Source organism: Ursus maritimus, unplaced genomic scaffold (assembly GCF_017311325.1).
Source record: "Ursus maritimus isolate PB19 unplaced genomic scaffold, ASM1731132v1 scaffold_19, whole genome shotgun sequence".
In the NCBI taxonomy this organism is placed as follows: domain Eukaryota; kingdom Metazoa; phylum Chordata; class Mammalia; order Carnivora; family Ursidae; genus Ursus; species Ursus maritimus.
In genome coordinates, this window is record NW_024424341.1 from 18,070,008 (window position 1) to 18,091,428 (window position 21,421).

Below are 21,421 nucleotides of genomic sequence, written 5' to 3' on the forward strand. Positions count from 1 at the left end.
CTGAGTACAATGTTAATGGCTTGTATGCACTGGATTTCGTAGGCTTGGGAACGGAGAAATGATGCTAAAATGTTTTCCATTTTGTAGGAATGGATCTTTTAGCAGAGCCCACACAGTCCTACTAGCACAGCCTCTGACGTACTTGCAGGACTTGACTTCTGAGCAGATGATACCAACGTGCCTATTTCTCATCAGGTCCAAAGATCTTAAGAAATGGCTGCAGCTCCTCTGAGTCATAAGGAAATGTGAAATATTAATGGATACCCTGCCATGCAAATCTTAGGTGAACAAAATTCCCACTGATCTCTCCTGGCATCTCTGGGTCCTTCTCCTTCATGGTTTCTGCTATGACAGTCCTGACACACATCTCTGGCAAGCCTTGAGAAAGCAGGTTACCTCCCCTGCCAAACTATGTCCCCCTTGGAGGCAGGTATGGTTATGAGAGAACATTTACTGCACATGTTCTTGCTTGGCATACACCAAAATGTGAACATGCATTTTACAAGACATGTTGCTCTCCAAAATATGAGGAACATTCCAGCAGGGCACTCTAGGTATGCAAGGACTCAGCATTAATTAATTTCAAATCTATAGTGACAGATGTACATCCATTCCATGCTCCTTTCACACTCACAGCATTATCTCAGTTTTATGCTAGTATGCATTTAACAGCTTTCTGATATTTGCAAATATCCCTTTACAAACCAAGGAACAAGACGGCTTAGAAATAAAAGCCTCTGGCAGGCAACAATGTCTACACAAAAGTTACTGAATTTGATATATTCACATATAGGTCACGTTATAGCTACCTAATATCATGCATCTAGTTCATTATATCTATCTAATATTGTATTTATCTGGCATTTATCTCCTACTTATGTCAAGTGATACTAGTGGCCTGAAAGTTTCCTTTTTAAATAATTTGTGTCAATAAATAAAATTATAATAGTTTTTTCTACCATGACATGTTCCATGTAGGTTAATGTTATATTTAATACAGGGCAAAAATCTCAGAGGTGAATTTCAAAGGACTCAAGGTGAGCTTGCTGCTCTAAGGAAACTACCAGGGATTAGCAACGTGGCCTGCCGACTCCGGAGAATGAACTCTTGTGTCTGCGCTCACAGTTTTGATCTCTGTGACTTCACTGTCTATAAATGTTGGCGCTCAATAAATGTTTGTTAAATGTATTTGATGATGATAACATTAGAGAAAATAGAGAAACAGAGCTGAAACTTAAAAAAAAGAAGGCAGAATGCGAGTTCCCCCCACCTCCTTTGGGATAAAGGTAGTTTTAAAGTTTTTTTGGTTTTGTTTTGTTTTTTTAATTAATTTGCACACCCGACATGGGGCTCAAACCCACGACTCCAAGATCAGGATTTGCATGCTCCACTGACTGAACCAGCCAGATGCCCCTGGGATAAAGGCAGTTTTAATAAATAAATTCCTTTTAGAAATAAGTGAGATTTGTTTCAGGCACATTGGAGACCTCTTCTCTGTCTCATGGATGCAGGTTTACCAAACCAACTCTGGTCCTGATATGGAAATTCCCCCTTAGCCGCCTTGAGCTGGGTACATAACAAAAGGATCCGCAAAATAACATCTCTAATGCTAAAGTCACCTTATAACACCAGACTAAAAAAGAAAAAAGGGGAAGAGGAATCAACAGAATAGATTAATATAAAAATCAATATATTCACTGACTTATTCACGTATCTTGTAAATTGGGTAGAACTGGTTTCAATCCTGTTTGGAGTATTGAGAGAAAGAAACCAGACACAAACGCAAGTATATGAGTCCACCTGCATCAAGTACAAAAGAGGAAAACACTATAATTTTAGAAGTGAGCATACTGGTTGCTCTTATGCGCACAGTGACAGAAAGAAGCCCAAGAATGAGTTCTGCAAAGCAGGTACTCTTCTGATCTTTTATTTGGGTGCTAATTACATGAATCTGTTCTGCTTGTGAGTACGTGCTCTCATGACATATGCAGTTTACTCTGTGGGTATTACACTTTAATGCATAATATAAAAATATGTACCAAGGACAAGAAAAGGCGAGAATGTAGAAAAGCCTGAATAGGAACAAGAATTGTTGTCCATGCTTATGAAAATTCTGACTTACTGATGCCCTTAGTGCTAATGAAGCGGGGGAGACAATGCTGAACGCACAGCACATGGTCTTACCCTCCTTGTTGTGCGGTCCCTCTAAAAGGGGCTCACAGGACACCTGCATAACATTTACTAGAGCAGTAAGACCCTGCAAGAGCCATTCTTAAGATGGATCCTGGCACTTCTCCTTTCATTTAATTTTGACATTGTAACTTGTTACATATACATAAATGTGTGGGGATTATTTAATATTATTTCATTGTCACCTAATGGTATCAGCAGCCCTAATAATTACACAGGAATAACAATACAAAAAAAAAAAAAAGGATCTTGGGGTGATTATCATTATTCAGATGATTCCGTCAAGGTGAGAAAAAGGACAATAAAGACATACTCAGGAATGAATTTTGTCCTTTGTTTTCAGTCTTGATCATCCCGCTTTTCTTTAATAGTAATTTTCAAAAGAACAAAGCACAGAAGACTGTAGGTTATCTTACATCCATTAATAGGATCTGTGAATATAAATGGATGGAAAAGTGACATTGCGCTTGGCATCAAGAGTCTTTTTTTCATGCTGAACTGAGAATATTCCTTCTTTCATTTTCTCTTTCTTTCCCAGGACAAGGAGATGCACGATCCTTTTAAAAGCCTGGCAGAAGGGATATCCCATCCCCAATTCTGGTTTAAACATTCCCAAGAATATAATTCAGTTCATTGTTTTTATATGGGCAGCAGCTGATGCCAGGTAAAGACAAAACTTCCTCTTTTATTATATTATGAAGGTAAGTACTACATATTACTCATACCATGCCTTGTGCTGAAGAGCCAGGATCTTTCAAAGGGAAGACACAAGAGTGATGGTCTATTCTCTAGGTCCACATAATGAAAATAAACTGCATATAATTTGAGTAGGCATAAATATTTATATCTTTATACAATGTTTGCATATCCAGGAAGAAAAATGCTCCTATATCCTTCAACTCCCTTCTTTTCACAGGCACCGACAGCATGTAAAGGACAATTTTCTATTTCTTAAGAGATGTTTGCTTTAAGAAACATAATAGGTCCTTCCCATTTTGGGGGTGTCAAATATGGATGGATGGAGTATCATGGAAGCCAGAGATGGGAATTGTCTAAGGATCAGTATGCTTCTAGACCTAGAGACTAAAAAATCCAATAAATTTCACAATCTCTCACTTTTTCTTCTCTTTGTTACCTGTTTCATCCCTTTACCTGCACTGTGAAGTGTAGCTTTTCCATTTCTCTAATACATACCACAAAAAGATGACGTCTACCCAATGGTTTCCACATTCACCTATTTCCATCTTGAACTACTTGAAAGATAGTATTTCTACAACTTCTCAGTCTTCATGGCAAATACCAGGGGTTGAGATAAATTGAATTAGATCTGATCAAATGTCTGTCTGTGTTCCAGAGCAGAAGCAACCTTATATAAACGGACTGCTAATTATCCATACTGTCAGTGGGAAGATGGACAGTTAGTAGAGAATAAACAAAACACGAGTTAGGCACACACTCAGTGGGGGTTCACTGCCGCCTTCAAAGAGGTATGTTCTCTGGAGGTGGTTACTGACTATAAGATCCTCATTCCTGCACTCACTCCCTTTTTCACACAAGCTTTCAAAGAGCAGGAATAGGCAGAGTAATGTTGTTGGTGGTAAGCTGGTGAACACATTGCCGAAGAATAGAATCAGGGAGACTCATTTTGACCAGAAGAAAGGAGAGATAAAAAATCCTTTTAGGTAGCATTTCCCAAAGGTCTGACAGCATTTTAAGATAGTTCCTGCTTATAATGTGATCACTGGAACTCATTCAAGTACTTAAGTTCACCTCTATTTTAACTGATTGCTTTCTGTTCTAGGTTTTCTACCATTGTTTTGTTTGATAACCAAAGACAGATATCTTTATAGTGTTTTATAGACTATAGATAGGGCTTTGTGGTCAGTATTTGGGCAAAACCAATTAGAATTTCCTAAAAAATTAATTGTAAGCTTACCATATGATCCAGCAGTCATACTCCTAGATATTTATCCAACTGAACTGGAAACTTACTTCTAAACAAAAATCTGTATCTGAATGCTTGTAACAGCTTTATTTATAATCACACAGAACTGGAAACAATGAAAATATCCTTCAACGGGCAAATGGATAAACAAACTATGGTAATCCATATGAAAGAATACAACTTAGTGATGAAAAGGAATGAACTATTAAGCCATGCAAAAACATGGATGAATCTTAAATGCATATTACCTAAGTGAAAGATCTGCATATTATTCCTTTATATGACATTTTAGGAAAAACAAAATTGTAAAGCCAGTAAACAGAGGAGTGGTTGCTGGGAGTTAAGGATATGAAAAGGTTTAATAGGTAAAACTCAAGGGATATTCTTAAGGCACTAAAACTATTCTGTATGTTACTGTAATGACAGACCCATGGCACAATCTACTTGTTAAAACCATTAAACTTTATAGTACAGTAAGTAAATCTCAATATATGCAAATTTTTAAAAATTAGGATGTCAGAGTTTCCCAGGATAAAATGCAACCTGTTACAAAATAATACAACTATATCATATATATATTTTAAAACTTCCAAGGGTAGTGGAGGGAAAGGAGCAGACCTAAGTGCGTGTGTGCATGTGTGTGTATAAGTACACTATAAACACACACATCCTAACATACTAATATACAGATTAGTATACTCCTGTATATATACTAATATACTATTCATATATTATATATTTGTATGATATATATGTATGTGTGTGTGTGTGTGTGTGTGTATAAATTAGTATACCCACATGTATTTGTCCTCCTGTATCAGCTGAAAGGGCCTAGAAGCAAAGGCAACTCAGGAGCAACACTCATCTTGGTTTCTGACACCCCAGTAAAAGCAACCAGGGCTCCTTGGAGAAATAGTTAATTCTAGAAGTAGAGCAATAATTATACAAGATAAGCCTGGAGCATCATGAAGTGCAAGAAAGTAAGAAAGTAAATAAGTAATAAAATCCAAACCAAAATACTGATGATGATGATGATGATGATGATGATGATGATGGATGGATGGGTGTCAAAGTGACACAGGAGATGACTAAAAGGGCTCCCAGTTGCCAAAGCTGACAAAGAAATTGGGCAAGAAAATAAAGCTGTGTTGGATTATAAACCAAAGTGTAAAATAAATAACCTTCGAGGACATATTGATTAAATGAAAGAGAGAAAGAAAAAAAAAGAAGGAAGGAAGGAAAGAGACAAATGTCCTATGCATGAGAAAGCCACATGAGTAATGTCATTATGTGGTGTGCGTGGGGCAGGGGGAGGAAACTTCCTACTGCACATAGAGATTTCCTTCCAAAGGCTATTGTATGGAAAGGAGGAGAAAAGAGTAACTTTACAATAGATAAACCTGATAAAATAATACCTCAGCCAAGTGAGTAAGGTTAACATCAAGAGGAATAAATCCTATTGATAGTAGGTACCCTTAATATAATGTGATGAAAACGGCACTTTTACTTCTGTGGTCTTCCTCTCCAAACCCCCTCTCCCCTTCTCCCACCCTGAATGTATTTCTTGAACTCAGATGACTCTTGTGGCTTGCAAAGATTCATAATTGCTAGAGAATGATGAGAACTGAAAAATCTGACATGGTTATAAAGGGAAGACTCCTTGGTGTCATGCTCACTGACAAAAAGAAAATGAATAAAATCATCTTCAACAGTGGCACAAATACGTTATACAGACTTTAACTCTTCAAATCCAGGCACAAGGGATAAAAACTCGTTTTCTTACAACGGGCGACGTATCTGAAACAAGCTGTATATATTCTCATCTCCAGTCTCATATGTAACTAATTTTTGTCTTGTTTTAGATCTAATTATATATCAAGTACACACACACAACTTACAGCTCTTTTTGCCATCAGTCTACATTCTGCAAACCTCAATAGCTTTACCCTTTACTTCTTTGAACAGTTCTACCATATTTTATCTATCAATCTAGGTACTGATCTATACATGTAGCTATCTCGTCATATAAATTTCACTGGATTTCTCTATGTGAAGTTATTGGTAAGGAGAATAGGAAAAAAACAACACATATCTCATAAAACTGTGATTGCTGATCAGCCAAGGAATAAAGGGCTTTGGGTCGAAAATAATCAAATGGTAATTTTTAAAGTCCAGTGAATCCAGTAAGTACTATTATTAAGCCCATCATGCACAAATATCAAAGTTAAAGAAATAATATTAATACAGCCATAGAGATGCTAAGGAATCCCCGGGACCAGCTCCAAGAGGCAAGGTTCTGAGAAGAGCATGCTGACACCAAAAATATATTGACGAAGGTGTCCCACATTCATTTTCGGCCAAGACTTCAGAATTTCACAAATGTGTGTTTTGGAGCTGCCCTGACATGCAGTTGATTCATTTCTCTAACAGGCGAATGTGGGCAAAGGCTCAACTCTATAAGCTTAAACTCTCTAGTCCTTTTTAATTCATGATTTCTTATAATGACAATGTAACAAAAAACTCATAAAAATGTGGGTATTGATGCTAATTCAGAGAGCTCTGGACACAAACATGGCTTGGATAACTTATGGAGGATTTGCCCTTTTGTCTCTGGAATCAATAAATATGTTGAGCCCTAAAATATTAATTCTCATATGAGGGCAAAAAGACAAGGAAGCAATATGATCATCGGATTGTCTGGTTTCTCAACCCTTGACCTAGAATACAAAGTTTTTCTTGAGTATTTTAAATTTCCTTTCAATAAGTACAGACTTACTGATAGGAGAATATTTCAGTATTTCAAATACGTATCCCTAATGAAGGATAGCTTCTCTATGCAAAATAGAAACTACACAATCCTCACGTCATCTTAGAGTTTCAGAACCACAGCTGTTATAGGCATTCATATCAGGTACAGCAGCTGGATTTCTTTTGAGAATATTTATTTCAATCCCCATGATTTCCCACCCATGTTTTCCTAAAGAATTTCAGTTTTGTTCATCACTCTGAATCAAACAAGACAAAAAATATATAATCAAATCCATCAAGATATGTATTTCCCCTTTCTTATTCAGCATCTTTCCTTTAAAATAGAGAAATAGTACCATTTCTTAAAAATCTAGCCAAGAGAAAGAAAGAAATCTACGACCTCTAAATTATAAGAAAGGAGAATGTTAGGTTTAAGACTGTTTGTTAGCATGAACATTCTTTCATCTTTTAAGGTTATGTGACAAAAATTGTTTAATAATAAAAAAGAATATGAAAATGAATCTCTTTATTACTTTGGGGATCTTCTTTATACGGGACTAAAATAAGTACTGGGCAGTGACAAGAATGACAAGTTAATCCATGTAAGCTACAGTCATCATAATTTTTAATTCACTCTTCAGAAATTGCAAATTTGACTGTTTAGCTACATGCTAAACGAACATGTGGCCTCGCATAGAATCAAAAATGTCTTCTCATCAGACATGCATTTGTAAAGCTTTTGTAGTGTAAAATTAGGTTAGTGCTGCAAGATATCTATTAAAAAAATAGTTTCTGAGATCATATAAATGTCTGCATCTCCAAAAGAGCATATAATACAAATTTATCAAATTATGATATATTAATACTTTGAAGACTCGGAAGCACAAAAAGCATTTCATTTTCTTTAATTCAGTGTTTCTCAATTGAATTTGATATTTTTTTTCTTTTCGCAAACCTATTTTGATTATAGATTGGAAAATGTTGCCACAGGTCGATTATACCATAAGAAACAACTGAGGTATATAGGAGAATAAAAGTAGAGAGTGTTATACAGGTTCCTGCATCCATTCCTATCTGAATGCCATCTGAACAATTTAGTAGAAAAGCCATTAAGTGTGGCTGGGCAAGATAGGAATCTGTGTAAGGGTAGGAGGATGGAGGGTGAATACAACAGCAGACAAACATTTGTGTGAGGGATGGGGGGTTGGGCGGAAAGAGTAAATGGAAATCCCTTATTACAGGATGTGAAAGGTGATCCAAATAATAAATATACTGAGGATAAAGAAACTCAGGTTTCTTATTGTTGGAGAAAAAGATATATTATATATATATATATATATAATGAACCCTCTGGTGTCGCTTTAGAATTGGAGGTTTAGAGATGAACTCACGGTTTTCAAAAGATAGAGTGTTTTAGTTTCCTTTGGCTACCGTAACAAATGATCACAAATTGGGTTGCTAAACCCAACAAGAATTTATTCTCTCCCAGGTCTGGAGTCCAAAATCAAAGTGTTGCCTGGCCCATGTTTCTTCTGAAGCATGTTCCCTTGCCCTTTCCAGCTACTAGTAGCTCTTGGCATTCCTTAGGGGGCACCACTCCAATCTCTGCCTCCATCTAATTCAAGGTCTCCATTTAACTAATTGCCTCTGCAAAGACCCTAATCTAAGGTCCTGGGCAGACACAATTTGGAGGAACACCATTTAACTCAGTAGAGATAATTGTGTGTGTGTGTGTGTGTGTGTGTGTGTGTGTGTGTGCGCGCGCGCGCGCATGCTCCCATACATTACTTTGTTCTGTCCTGTCCACTGAAAAGATTCGGGAGTAGCAACACCTTGGGAGCAATAAATACAACCAATATCCTGCATTTGGCACCAAATACCAGTCTCATTTAAATGGACTCTTTGTATAGTTGGCAAATTCCATGGGGGTCCTGGGGGGCTTAGTTGGTTAAGGAGCCAAAGCAGTTTTGGTGCAGGTCATAATCTCAGGGTCATGAGATCAAGCGTGGCGTCCAAATCAATGCTCAGCAGGGAGTCTGCTTAAGTCTCTTTCCTTCTCCTTCTGCCCCTCCCCTCTGTTCATGCTCTCCTTCAGATATATAGATACATAGACAGACAGACAGACAGACAAACAGATGAATGAGTGAACCAACAGCAAATTCCAGGACTAGGTCAGGTTAAGTACAAAAGAAGCCTACAACACTTCGGCCAGTGATAAGACAGTTCCCAAAGAATGATGAGGCACGTAAACAGGACATAGAATCAGCTTCAAGGGCATGTCATGGCCAAGTCTGGTATTAATGAATATTCATAACTAGTACCACAGCATCAAGATAAATAATAAAATTAACATATCACAACTCATTCAATAAAACAGAAATTTAAAAGTCCAAACTAATATAAATAAATACACAAGCAAAGAAATGGGAAGAAAAGCAAAATTTTCCTTAGAGAAGAATGTCAAGTAATAAATGCAGATGGAATGAGGGAATGAGTACAACCACCATGTGGCAGCTGTCATGGTAATAATTACTTCAGCCAAGAAACCTCAGCGAATGCTAAAATGGGGGGAGGGCAGTAATTTGATGAAGAATAAGATATTTACTTAGGTGCAAAGTGTCTGCTGACAAAGTTGTTATTAAGTACAAAGAGAAAATAAAAACTTTACAGTAGACATACACGGTTGGATAACACCTTAATGAAATTATCATCGAAATGATTATCACCAATAATGGAATAAATGAGAATCTTGCTCCACTTGATACAAATCAGTGTTATCTGTAATAGCACTACCTAAAATGCATATTCTGGATTTAATCTCAAGGAAACATCAGACAAATCCTAACTAAGGAATTCTATAGATTAAGGTCATAAAAGCAAAGACTCAAGAACCATTCCCTATGGAAGTATTCTAGAAACATAATGGTAATGCACATGCAGTCCTGGATTTGATCTTTTTAATATATATATTAATATATAGAGAAATGTAATATATATCTATTATATATAGATATATATATAGATATATAGATATATATATATATATATATATATATTATAGAGAGAGAGAGAGTAATACACACCATTACTTCAACAATTGGAGACATGTGACCAAAGTCTGTGCTTTCAAGAGCAATGGTATATCGATATAAATTTCCTGATAGTGATGGCTGTGGAAAAAAGCATCCATGTGGGAAGGACTTCCTGAGGTTTTCCATGGTGGTGGGGCATCAAGTCAGCAACTCAGTGTCAAATGGTTCAAGAAAAAATAAACTCTATAGAACTCCATTTACCCCTTTTCTCTAAGATTGAATATTTCTCTTTATTTTTTTTTGAAGGCCACGAGAAATTCTCTAAGATTAAATGTATTCCAAGCCAAAGATCATGAAAGACACAAAATAAATAATATGCATTTTATATGAACCTTCCTCCAAAAGAGGATTTGAGAATGTTTATCATAAAAGAATATATTCATAAAGAAAAGGTTTAATATGAATGACAAGAGAAGACAGAATGGGAGTAACACACAGAAGGAAAAAGACTGAAATTAATTTCAAACTTTAGCATTTTCCTTTGGCTGAGTTCGTGTTCAAGGAGAGTAAGTTCACTTGTCTATTGTGTATTGACTTCCATAACTGCCCGTTTTAAGCGTTTGGAGAGTAGTGAGATGTGCCTTTTTAAAATTTATCTTACTAACTCGTCTCTTAACTTTCTTCGGATATTTTGATGCATATTTTTTGTGGAAAGTGCATTCTCCTTTCCCATTAAAGACCAGAAAATCTAGAGTCAATCTCGATTACTCTCTTTAGTCTTTATCTTTATTATATTAATAGCACTTCAGAGCCGGTGTTCACCACATGGCTCCTAATTAATTTTAGTGTTATTTGAATTTCTATGTGATGTATTGTTGTTACATTTTTCAAGCGCTTAGGTACCTAACTTGAAAATCGTGTCATACTTTACCCAAAGTTTTCCTTTCCAAATCCGTCTTAGTTTTCGATTTAATTTGCAAAAGCATGTTGACCTCAAGTGCTCTTCCACCTTGGAAAAATATTAACTATTATAAATATGCAGCAGAAGCACAGTGCTCGTATAAACAAAATTCTCTAGAGATATTATCAAAGATTAGTACAGCATACTGGTTAAACCCATGAGAGGTAGAGCCAGATGTCTGGATTTAAATCCTAGCCCCTCCACTTAATATCTGGATTTGGATTAGCTATTATTTTCCCCCTTTCTGATTAAAAGTAATGAGATAAAAGGAAGTTAATATCAGTGCTGATGTTACAGGGTTGTCAGGGATATTAAAAGCATTTAACACTGCTTCTGGCATATAGCAACTTTTCAATACACATTGATCATCATTAGAGAAGCCTTGAGTCTCAAAGGAAACGGAGAAAACCTCCAGTGTTACGTGTTAGGTAACTGTGTACAATACAGTCATGCCTACCAGCTTACGCGCTATTTGGCTTCTCATCCTTTCACACTTGCCTTCACTTATATGCCCTTCTGAATAAAACAGGGTTCCTTCCAACAAGTATATCTTGGAATATAAAGTTAAGGCTTGCTGAGACATTTTTCATTGACTCAGCCATTCATATCAGTTTACTGAAATCTTCCTAGTAGAAGTAATTTACAAATGGATGGCTGTAAAGAAACTAATATATGTTGGTCACTAACTCTATGCTCTGCCAAGTACTTTAAATAAAACCACTGAATTTTTCCCCACGTATTTATTTAGGTAGAGGTCACCGTGCACACCATACAGATAAAGTAAGGCTTATATGGATTATGTCACTTACGCAAATAGAAGGCAAATTTGAAGCCAAATAATCTGAGATCCCATTTTCAACTCAAATATAAAAGTTTATTTTATCTGAACGCAGGTGTAGGCATATGGTCAGGGTTAAACATCCCTCACCCCAATATACAACGGCCTTAAAAATACCTATTTTGTCTGGAACTCAATAAACGTAGGCAAATGCACGCTGAAAAACCAACTTCAACAACGCTAGTTTGGGATTCACAGTTAAAATCAGACAAGCTCACATGCCACTCTTTACGTGGTATTGCTATAAAAGTGAATTCTCATCAAGTTCTGAAGTTCACAGTAGAATATAAAAGAGCTGTGTCTCCAGCTTCCAAGTAAGATATTTCTAAAATAATTTGGCTGCCATTTGGGCAAATATATATGTGTGTTTTGTCTTGACAGCTTGTCAACTGGCAGACAGTTCCTGAACATCACATTCATTTCAATTTAATATTGGTAAATTTCTCAATTAGAATTTTTATTTTTCACTTTCTGCACAATGAAATCCCTAGTCCTTGCTGGCATTCCTCAGGGCGTACAGGTGCAAGTGCTGGCATTTCTGCAGTAGCAAAGGAAGAAAAATGAAAGAATTAAGGAGGGGAGGGAAGAGACAGGCTGAGAGAGAACTGTGGTAATGGGGAGAGAAAGGAGATAGTAGCTGACCTTCATCCTGATATTCACCTTCATGAGAAATGAAGGGAATAATTCACAGTTGACAATAAAATAATGCAGCTGCCTCTGCTTCCTTTAACCAGAGAGGCTGGAGTCAAACAGAAACCAGACACCCAATGCATAAAATCAATACATGGGAAAGGCCCAAAGGTAACATGGGAAATAGAATAAAAATAATTGTAAAAACGACTACAACAACCAATTTTGAACACTTATTTACTTTATGGCATACCTTTACCTTGTATTTTATCATGTGATTCTCACACAATGAAAGCAAGATGGAAATTACTATCTTTGCATTGTAGCTCGGGAAAATAAGCAATAATTTAACCTCCCTGAACTTCAAAGTCAACCAGATAATAAGGGATGGAACCAGGATTCAAAACTCCATCTATCTAACTTCAAAAACCACACTTTCAACTGTAGCACAAACCACAGGTGTTTGGAAGAGATGTCACAAGCTACACTTTTTTTTTTAAATAACTGTGTATATGTTAGAATAGATTATTTCCTTTGCTCTCTACCTTCTTATCAAGAAAAATCTTTTAATAGAGGAAAAAATGCATATGTACATTTACAGGTACATATTTATACACCTCATTATGTAGCTAATAATATCTCTAATATCCTTTTCTTAGCTGAATGACCTTGAAGTCTGCATAAGTTTTGGGGGTTTTCTTCCTTAACATATTTATCAGGTGATTGACTCACTACACAGAAATGGAAGCCTCTGACACATTTACAATAAATCGGTATAGTTTTGGCCATTATGATGCAGGAATCACAATGATGAGATGAAATCAACAGCTCATTGTTTACTGGCAATTAAGATAAAGTGTTCTGCATGTACTGTAGGTATCAATAGTCCTTTAAAACATCTTACTCTCATCTGGATTAAAAAAAAAAAGATGAATTAGGGAAATTCTCTGTCCTAAATGAGTTGATCAAAGAAAAGGGCGGGGGTGGGGGAAGATAGTGTTTCTCAGTTCCTGTCTGCATGTCAGATTCTCAAGAGAGTATAAACATGGAGGTGCTTTTTGCTCATTTGTGTTTCTTCTGCTGGTGATGGTAGAAAAGAAACTGCCGCTTCAAAGCCACAGAAGTTTCTCCAGAAAAGAATGTCATTTCGACCAGCTGTAGAAAAGCAACTGGATTTTGATTTAAAAAAAAAAAAAGAGAGAAAGAAAGAAAGAAAGAAAGAAAGAAAGAAAGAAAGAAAATAAATTAATTCCTTGCAGAAGAGATAGGCAGAATGGAGTCTTGGCAGGAGAAATACATGGGTAAGATACGAAGACCTGAAATCAATTCTCATCCGCTACTGCAATTGGGTATCTTTACCAAAGTTACAAGGTTAAAAGGGCAGAAATCAAATGAAGCCAGGCTATTTATCTAATTCTGGCCTTCAATCATCATTTCACCTGTTTAATTTATGTGACTTCGTCGCACAGCATATATCCTTGTAGGTTGTCTTAAATGTAATTTGAAACAAACTAGGGTACATATAACATAGAAAAGAATGACTTTTGTGATCTTATACTCTGAATTTTGGATCCTGCTTCTTCTTGTCAGAGAAGGAAGAGCCCTAAAACCCCTCCTCTTATAGTATAAAGTCTGGGAACAGAGGTTACCTAGACCAAGGCCACGCGTTGAGGACAGATAAGCATATCCACAAAAGGAAAAAAGAAAGGGAGAAAATCATGGTTTGAAATAAACACTGCTCTGTAAAATAAAATGTATATTTCACTGCCTCAGCACAAGTACGAGTGAGACATCAGAGATTGCAGCGTTCCTACAAAAAGTTCAGTTACAAAGAAGTCTCTGGCAACTGTGATTTCCTAATTCACTCTTGACTTGACCTACCAGCTCAATCCAATATCTGCCTGACTACAGATCTAGACCGTTTTCTATTTCTCTATGCACTGCATCTGCATGTGAATATACACAAACAAATAATTAAACATCAAGCAAATATCAATAGGATTAGTCTGGCATGTTGGAACAAATCTTGATAAATCCATCTCAGTAACAATACTCAAACTACAAGTCTATGAGAGGAATACAAATTCAGCCTATTGAGGTACTGTCGTTGTAAGGAGAGATATTTTAATAAAACTGCTTCGTCAGTTCCTATTACTAAGGGACTAAAGCTATTGAGCTGTGGAACTTAGGCCAAAAAAGGGGATTTGGAAATGCAAATTAGAGATAAGACGGTAATAAATGTCTTTTATTCAGCAACACACCAGCCCTGATGCCAGGAGCTATTTTAAAGATGACTCTTAATAGTTCTGTGAAATTGGAAGCATACTTACCCAAAATGGACATCTCTGGCACAGTAGCATGATAGGGTCCATTAAGAAACTCCGGCGCATTGTCGTTGATGTCTTGAACTTTAATAATAAATTCAGAAGGAGGCTCCAGAGGCTTGTTCGTCTCCCAGTCCACTGCCTGAGCTGTTAGAGTATACTCAGCCTTTTCCTCCCGGTCAAGTCTTTTTATAGCATGGATATCTCCTGTTATATCATTTATTTGAAATATTGTCCCAGCTCCATCGCCTGATAAGATATATTTGATTTTTTTGCTCCCAGGATCAAGGTCTGTGTGCAGCTAAAATAAAAAGTGACATTGGTTAGCGATGGGGCAATTTGCAAAGTTGTTTTTTAACTACCTCCTGTTTGAATATCAAGTTGGTTCTTCCTACATTCATCCTAACTTCATCGATTTCTACTAACAACAGTTCTGCAAAGAGTTTATAAACTGTATGCATATCAATCAAAATAAAATATAATGAAATTTATACAAATCAGAACAGTTTTAAAAAGTACTCTGACCTGTTTCGTGTAAACTGACATGCATTTAGAATGATAAAAAGGTCAAGAGGAAAACACAAAAATGCATGTATTCTTCTCCATTTATTAACACATTTACTGAAAGTTCTTTGTAGCGGCCTTTAATGGATCACTCTCGGTGTGCCAAGAACTATGGGATCTTCTGCTTATATAATTCTCTTAATTTTTCCAAAAGTTGTTGAGTTAGAATATTTCACATGAAACATGAGAAAAGTGAGCTTTCACAAGGTACATAATAACCACTCCAAGGTCCGTATTTGATGGAATCAAGTACAGTAGACCCAGAATTCAACTCAGATCTACTGGTTGTATTTATAACAAAAATAATTCAATCTGATGTATCTTAAGATCTTATGGTTTCTAGGACCTTCTTTTCTTTGATCTGTATAATTCTTCTGGCCCAGGAAAATTGTTCCTATTTTACAGAGAAGAGCACTGAGGCCAGAAAAGGGACCCATTTGGAAACTGAAAACTTCACAGGAGAAATACAGATTCATCTCCGGTCAGGGTATCACCAGCTAGACCCCAGACCTGATCTTTACTGCTTACCTGCTTCTTGACCTTTGTTCCGCGTTTTTCCTAAAGCTCTCTTTCCAGCTTATCTCTTAACTCAGGCAAAAGACCCTACGGGCATAACATCCCACGATGGAAACCAAAACCATCCCTCAAGAGGTAAGAACTGCCTGGAAGAAGCTGGCAGGGATCCAAACCACCCAGCCCAGTTTGAACTAAACCCTGATGCACACCTACACGGATGGGCCATGGAGTGACTGACAGTTACCTTTACCTTATTATAATAGTAAAATCTCCCCAAGAGGAGGACGAGACTCATTTACATAACACGCACGTATATGTATAGGCATGTTTCTGTAAGGCGCATGCGCGCAACCTTAGGTCTTCCAGTACAGCCAATGACAAGGCTTCCCTTCCTAAATATTCATCCTAACCTTAAATAAAAAGAACCCATTCACCCTTGCTCTGGAAGTCACAGCTTTGGTTACTCCCCATGGTCTCCCTATTTGCTGCAAATCAAGTTCACTTGGGCAACTATACCACCTGGTGTAGTTTCTCTCTGTGACTCATCAAGGATTGAACCAAGTTAGTTCAGTTACAAGGGCAACAAAAATTTACTGAACAGCTACTCTACCTGAAACATTTTGGTAAGTACTAGGGAAAAAGGAATCTCTGCTTTAAAATTTTCAGTTTACTCTCAAGAGGGAGACAGGAGTGTCCTGACACATGGTATATCTTCCTTATACTCTGTTGACTCTTGTTAGAAAACTAAAATAAAACAAAAATATATATACTTTAGTTTTCATTTTTAAAAGAAAAATTCATTGAATTGTAGTTGTAAAATGGTGCTTAAATGCACATATTTTCAGTATACATATAGCTCCAGTTACTGCACCGTAAGACTTCAAATTTCAAAAACTTGCTCCTTTAAAAAAAAAAAAAATGCTGTGTAGAAAGAAACTCCTAGAAACTCAAAAGACATTGTGTTCTCTTGGGATCACTTTTATTCAGAACAGGCTCTATTGCTTTCTTCGCCAATTTAAATTGTATTTAGCGCTTCAATAAATGAAAAGAAAAGAATATAAAAAAAGACATAAAATAGCAACAAAGAATCCAAATGCATCTAGATCTCCTACTTTACTTTTGAATATTTTAAAAAGTTAAAGCATAAGATTACATCAAATATTTATTGAATCTCCAAATGTATCCCTTTCATTTACTGTATTAAATTTATTAACAAGAGCAAATATTGAAATGCCACTTTATCTTAATGAATGTGGGATTATAATTCATTAATGTGATATTAATCCTAATTTATGATCATTTTAATTTATGTGCATCTTAACATTTCCATTAGCATTTTTATTAAAAAAAGAGAATTTGAATAATATATCCTTCATAGAGGTTTCCATCCACATGCAAGGCAATCCTGAGGCACAGAGGTATTGGGATGCGTTACTCTTGTACACAGCGTTTTTGCTATGACAACTCAAGTCATTCAAAATGGTGTTATCCTCATTTATGCTGGAACTTACGTGGGCCATATTTTTCTTTACATGTATCAATAGCCTCTGATAAGCAAATTGCATGTAGTCTTAACTTAGGTTTTGATGGTTCCTTGTGTTTAAAAGTTACTGAGGGAGAAGAAGGGGAAAGCATAGGCTTCTGAAAGAGTAAAACAAAACTAATATTTAGGTCTTTAACTAGATGAAATGGAGAGATGGATGCATTTATTTGAGCCTCAGTTACTTTGCCTAAAATTTTGGGATAAAACATCTACTCTGCAGATTTGATTTTGGAATCTGAGATAATCTGAGAAATATAGAGAAAGGAGTGGAAAAAGTAAGTGTACAATGACTAAAACTATTTTTATATCCTACTCAACCATTTCCAACTATCTGAAAACACTGCAACAAACCTAGTTACAACACTAGTGAAGTTCCCAAGACTCTATCCTGAAAAAAATGGAAAAAACAAATCCAAACAAAAACCAAGCAAACAAAAAACCCTTAGTAAACACTGTATGCTCCCTCTTTCTTCAGGAAATTCATTTTTAGCAGATCTCAGTAAAATCCAGATCCCTTGGCTAACGGGATTCTTGAAACACAGAAAATCGTGTTTCTATATTTATTTGGTTCATCCTATTGTTTGTAGCTCACACGCGCGCGCGCGCACGCACACACACACACACACACACATTCTGGCACATGGTTATTCAAGTGACCAACTTGACATTACAAGTAAAAGATTTGTGGGTATGCAAGAACAGTAAACTACAGGCAGCAAATGTTCATAAGTCCGGACTTCAAAAGAACTCAAGGAACATGAAGACAACCTGTTTTCTTTGTTGTTCATCACATAAGTCTGTCAGGACCTGCTCACTTCAATGCAACCTCACTATATCCATCAATTTATCCACCCCAAGACCCCTTCTGTGAGATTATGGTGCAAAAGATATCCCAAATTTTTCACATATTGTGCATCATCTGGAAGTGTGAGGACCACCTCTCCCAAGGGCTGCTTCTGCAACATAGAAGAGGCAGGATAAGGGACACCTGCAAATTCTCCTTGAGAGGTATGACTTGTTGGCCAGGCTGTGGTACAGAAAGATCTCACCCATTCATTTATTAAATATGAACAGAGAATGTCGACAAACAACACAGATAGGGTCACTGCTCTCAAAGACCCACAGGTTAGTGGGAGATAAACACAAACAGAAAATTTAAGGCAAGTAGACATATTACTATTAATTATTATTATCTGATAAACATTTTACATGTATAAATGCAATGTTATTCTCACAGCAAACTAGATAGCATTTCTCCATTTCAGCAAGGAAATGATTGCGATTCAGAGATTTTTAGGGAACTTTTCCACAGAATGCACTATCAGCAAGTGCAATCTTCACAGCATAAGCTTTAGAGTCAATTTCCTAGGTTCAAATGCATGCTCTAAAGGCTATGATACGGACAGCTAGGAGAGCATACAGAAATTTTACTTAACTCAGAATGAGGAGTGTGGAGGGACAGAAAAGGCCTCCCCCGAAGAAGTAATGATTAAAACTTCTGATCTCAAAGAAGGGAGGAGATGCACGCCAGGCACAGGTAATAGTATGGATAGAGATTCAGAGAAAAGACAGACGATACTGCGGTAGAGGAAGTAAGGATGATTTAATATGGTCTAGAGCACTGAGCTAAGGAGAAAATGTGGCAAAAAAAAAAAAAAAAGAATAAAAGGCAAGGCAGGGGCCAGATTACATAGAGTTCTGAAAACAAATGGAGTTTAGATTTGACTCTAAAAAAAACAAGAGTCCATAGACACAAGGTTTCAGTAAAGACCCTGACATTACCATAATTTTATTTTAGTGACATTACCAAGGTTGGTGTGTGCCTATAAGCAAAGGTCTTGCAGGAAAAAGAGGGAGAGGAGGTCAGAAAGAAAATTTAGGCACCAATTCACAAAGCTACCTTAATTTTGATTCTCAAGTTCGGCCTGATACCCATAACCTGTCACATCTACAGCCAGACAAAATTGCAGTCCCTCTGGTCACTCACCACAGCCTGGCTGGAGAAGCAGAGAGTGTCAGGTGTGCAAAGAGCAATCCCAGTCTTGTATGTGAAGTCTTCAATTTCAAGAATCATAATAGAACTGCTACATAATTGAGCTGAATTGTGAGTATCAGTATAATTACACCCTCACCATCTTCCATATATTTGCATAATACCCCCCAATTAAAATGAGTTTAGACTACAAAAGTCAAGGAAAGAAGCATTTGCATTTGCATTGTCCTTTGTATTTCCACTGCCTCCTAAGGTGTCTGTCATACTGTCGGAAACTCAAGAAGTTTTTGTGGAGTAAAGTAAATGTGAAGCAAAAGAAGAAAATTACATTTTCTCATTCGATTTTCAAACAATGATTTAAAAGGAGAGAGAAAGGAATTTAGAAAAATTAAGTCCAACAATCTAAAATCCAATCTACTCTAAATCCAAACCCCTGGAGTACGTATTCAACTTTAGCACCCAACATAAGAACTAAGACATGGTAGATGGGAATACTGATGGAAGGACGAGTGGATGGTCGGGTAGTGGATGATTAATAGAGGGATAATAGATAACAACTAGCTGATACTCAGAAATCACTGTTCTCAGAACAAGAGCCCCCACTCCATCCCACTGCAGTCTCAATGTCACCCACATCTCTTCTGCAGCTGTCAAAAAAAGTTCAGACTACTTTTCAACCTTCTTACACAGGACCCCTGACAACACTGAAGTACTCCAGGGACAAGAGAGTCTAGAGAAGATGAATTCTTCTCTTAGTGCCTATTTTAATGCCAGAGAATGATTTAATTACCATTCTGCCACCTTTTCCCCTAGAGTGAGTGATGACAGGTGAATCAAGTGAACTACAGGGGACATTACTTCCTCATCACTTCCTCGTCATCGGAAAATCGGTTAGCTCTGGCATCAGAGCTTACTTTGAAGTTCTACTCTATCCAGAAGGACATCATGGAAGGGTGTCTCATTTCCTATCTTGCTCTCGAGAAGTAGCCACGTTGCTAGCTAAGAAAGAATCATCACCATTCAGAACCCGAAGAGGGTAACAGGGAGCAATGAAGCATGAAACTGTCACTTACTGATCCCTGTTTTTTATGAATCTGCTCACCTTTGGTGGAGAAAGCAAGTTTAGCACTCTTGAATCAGATTACATCTTAGCACTACAGTCTCAGTATCTAGTACCGTGCCTGTCAGGGAGAAACTGTGCTATAGGCAGACTGATAATCTCATCCTTACTCACAACCGTTCAGTATCAAAGACGGCATTAGGGACTTTGACGCAAGATTTAATTTTTTGGCCTAAGTCCCCAAGATAATAAGAATGCAAGGCTTCAGTCAAAATGAAAAACATATTTAGGCTGCTAGGAGGTTGAAAGGGCAGGTGAAGAGGAAGAGCAATAGGGCATAAGGGTTCTTTTCATATTTCCAAACTGCTCCCTGCCAAGAAGGAGCAGGGATTAAAGTTAGGTAATAGGCATAAGAGCACCCCAACATTTCCTAAGATGGAGTTAGCATTACTCTTGTGATCACACACTCTGAGGAATCAAGAATTCAGTGAAATAACAGTCCTCAAAGTAATTCCCAATATAAACCAAGTTATACTTAAGTGTGTCTTAAGAGGTAAAAAGGCTAAAGAAGAGACAGTCCCTGATTAAAATAACAGAACACAGCATCCTGTGATGAAAATGATACCTGCTTCACAAAAATACTATTTTTCTAAAGCACCACCACAGGCAAAGATATGCCGTCTATATCTCAGACATGTGTTCTTTACATTTTCTGTCAGTTGCTGGTGTGCGCATTGAACAGCTTGAACTGGCCATGGGAACTGGTGTCCAGAGAAACAGAAAATTGAAAGCAAGTCCTAGTGAACTCCTGTTTTTGGCTGCAGGAACCTAAAAATACAGTCAGAAAAAGAAATGCATTTCCTGTACTACTCATTTAAATAGAGAGGGAGAGAGTGAGAGAGATACAGACAAGGGAAGGACCTCTATGTACAATATGCAACACTGTGCCCAGCAACAAGTATCATACTTGGCACATAGTAAATGCTCATTAAAGTCTTTTTTGGGGGGGGGTGTGTACTCAAGGGCTATTTTAATGTCCTGCACCTTGACAATGACTTTACATGGATGGGGGGCTCA

The 21,421-nt window shown here is 37.0% G+C and overlaps 1 protein-coding gene across 1 annotated transcript in view; it reads right to left on the reverse strand.

Moving 5' to 3' along the window:
* CDH8 (cadherin 8) overlaps window positions 1-15,129 on the reverse strand; it is a 237,872-nt gene extending 222,743 nt beyond the window's left edge. The window contains exons 1-2 of the mRNA XM_040633089.1: window positions 15,064-15,129; window positions 14,675-14,969 (exon numbers count right to left, since the gene is read on the reverse strand). Coding sequence (XP_040489023.1) covers window positions 14,675-14,969; window positions 15,064-15,129 — 361 coding nt within the window. The remainder of the gene's footprint in view (window positions 1-14,674; window positions 14,970-15,063) is intronic.
* Window positions 15,130-21,421: the final 6,292 nt, after the last annotated feature.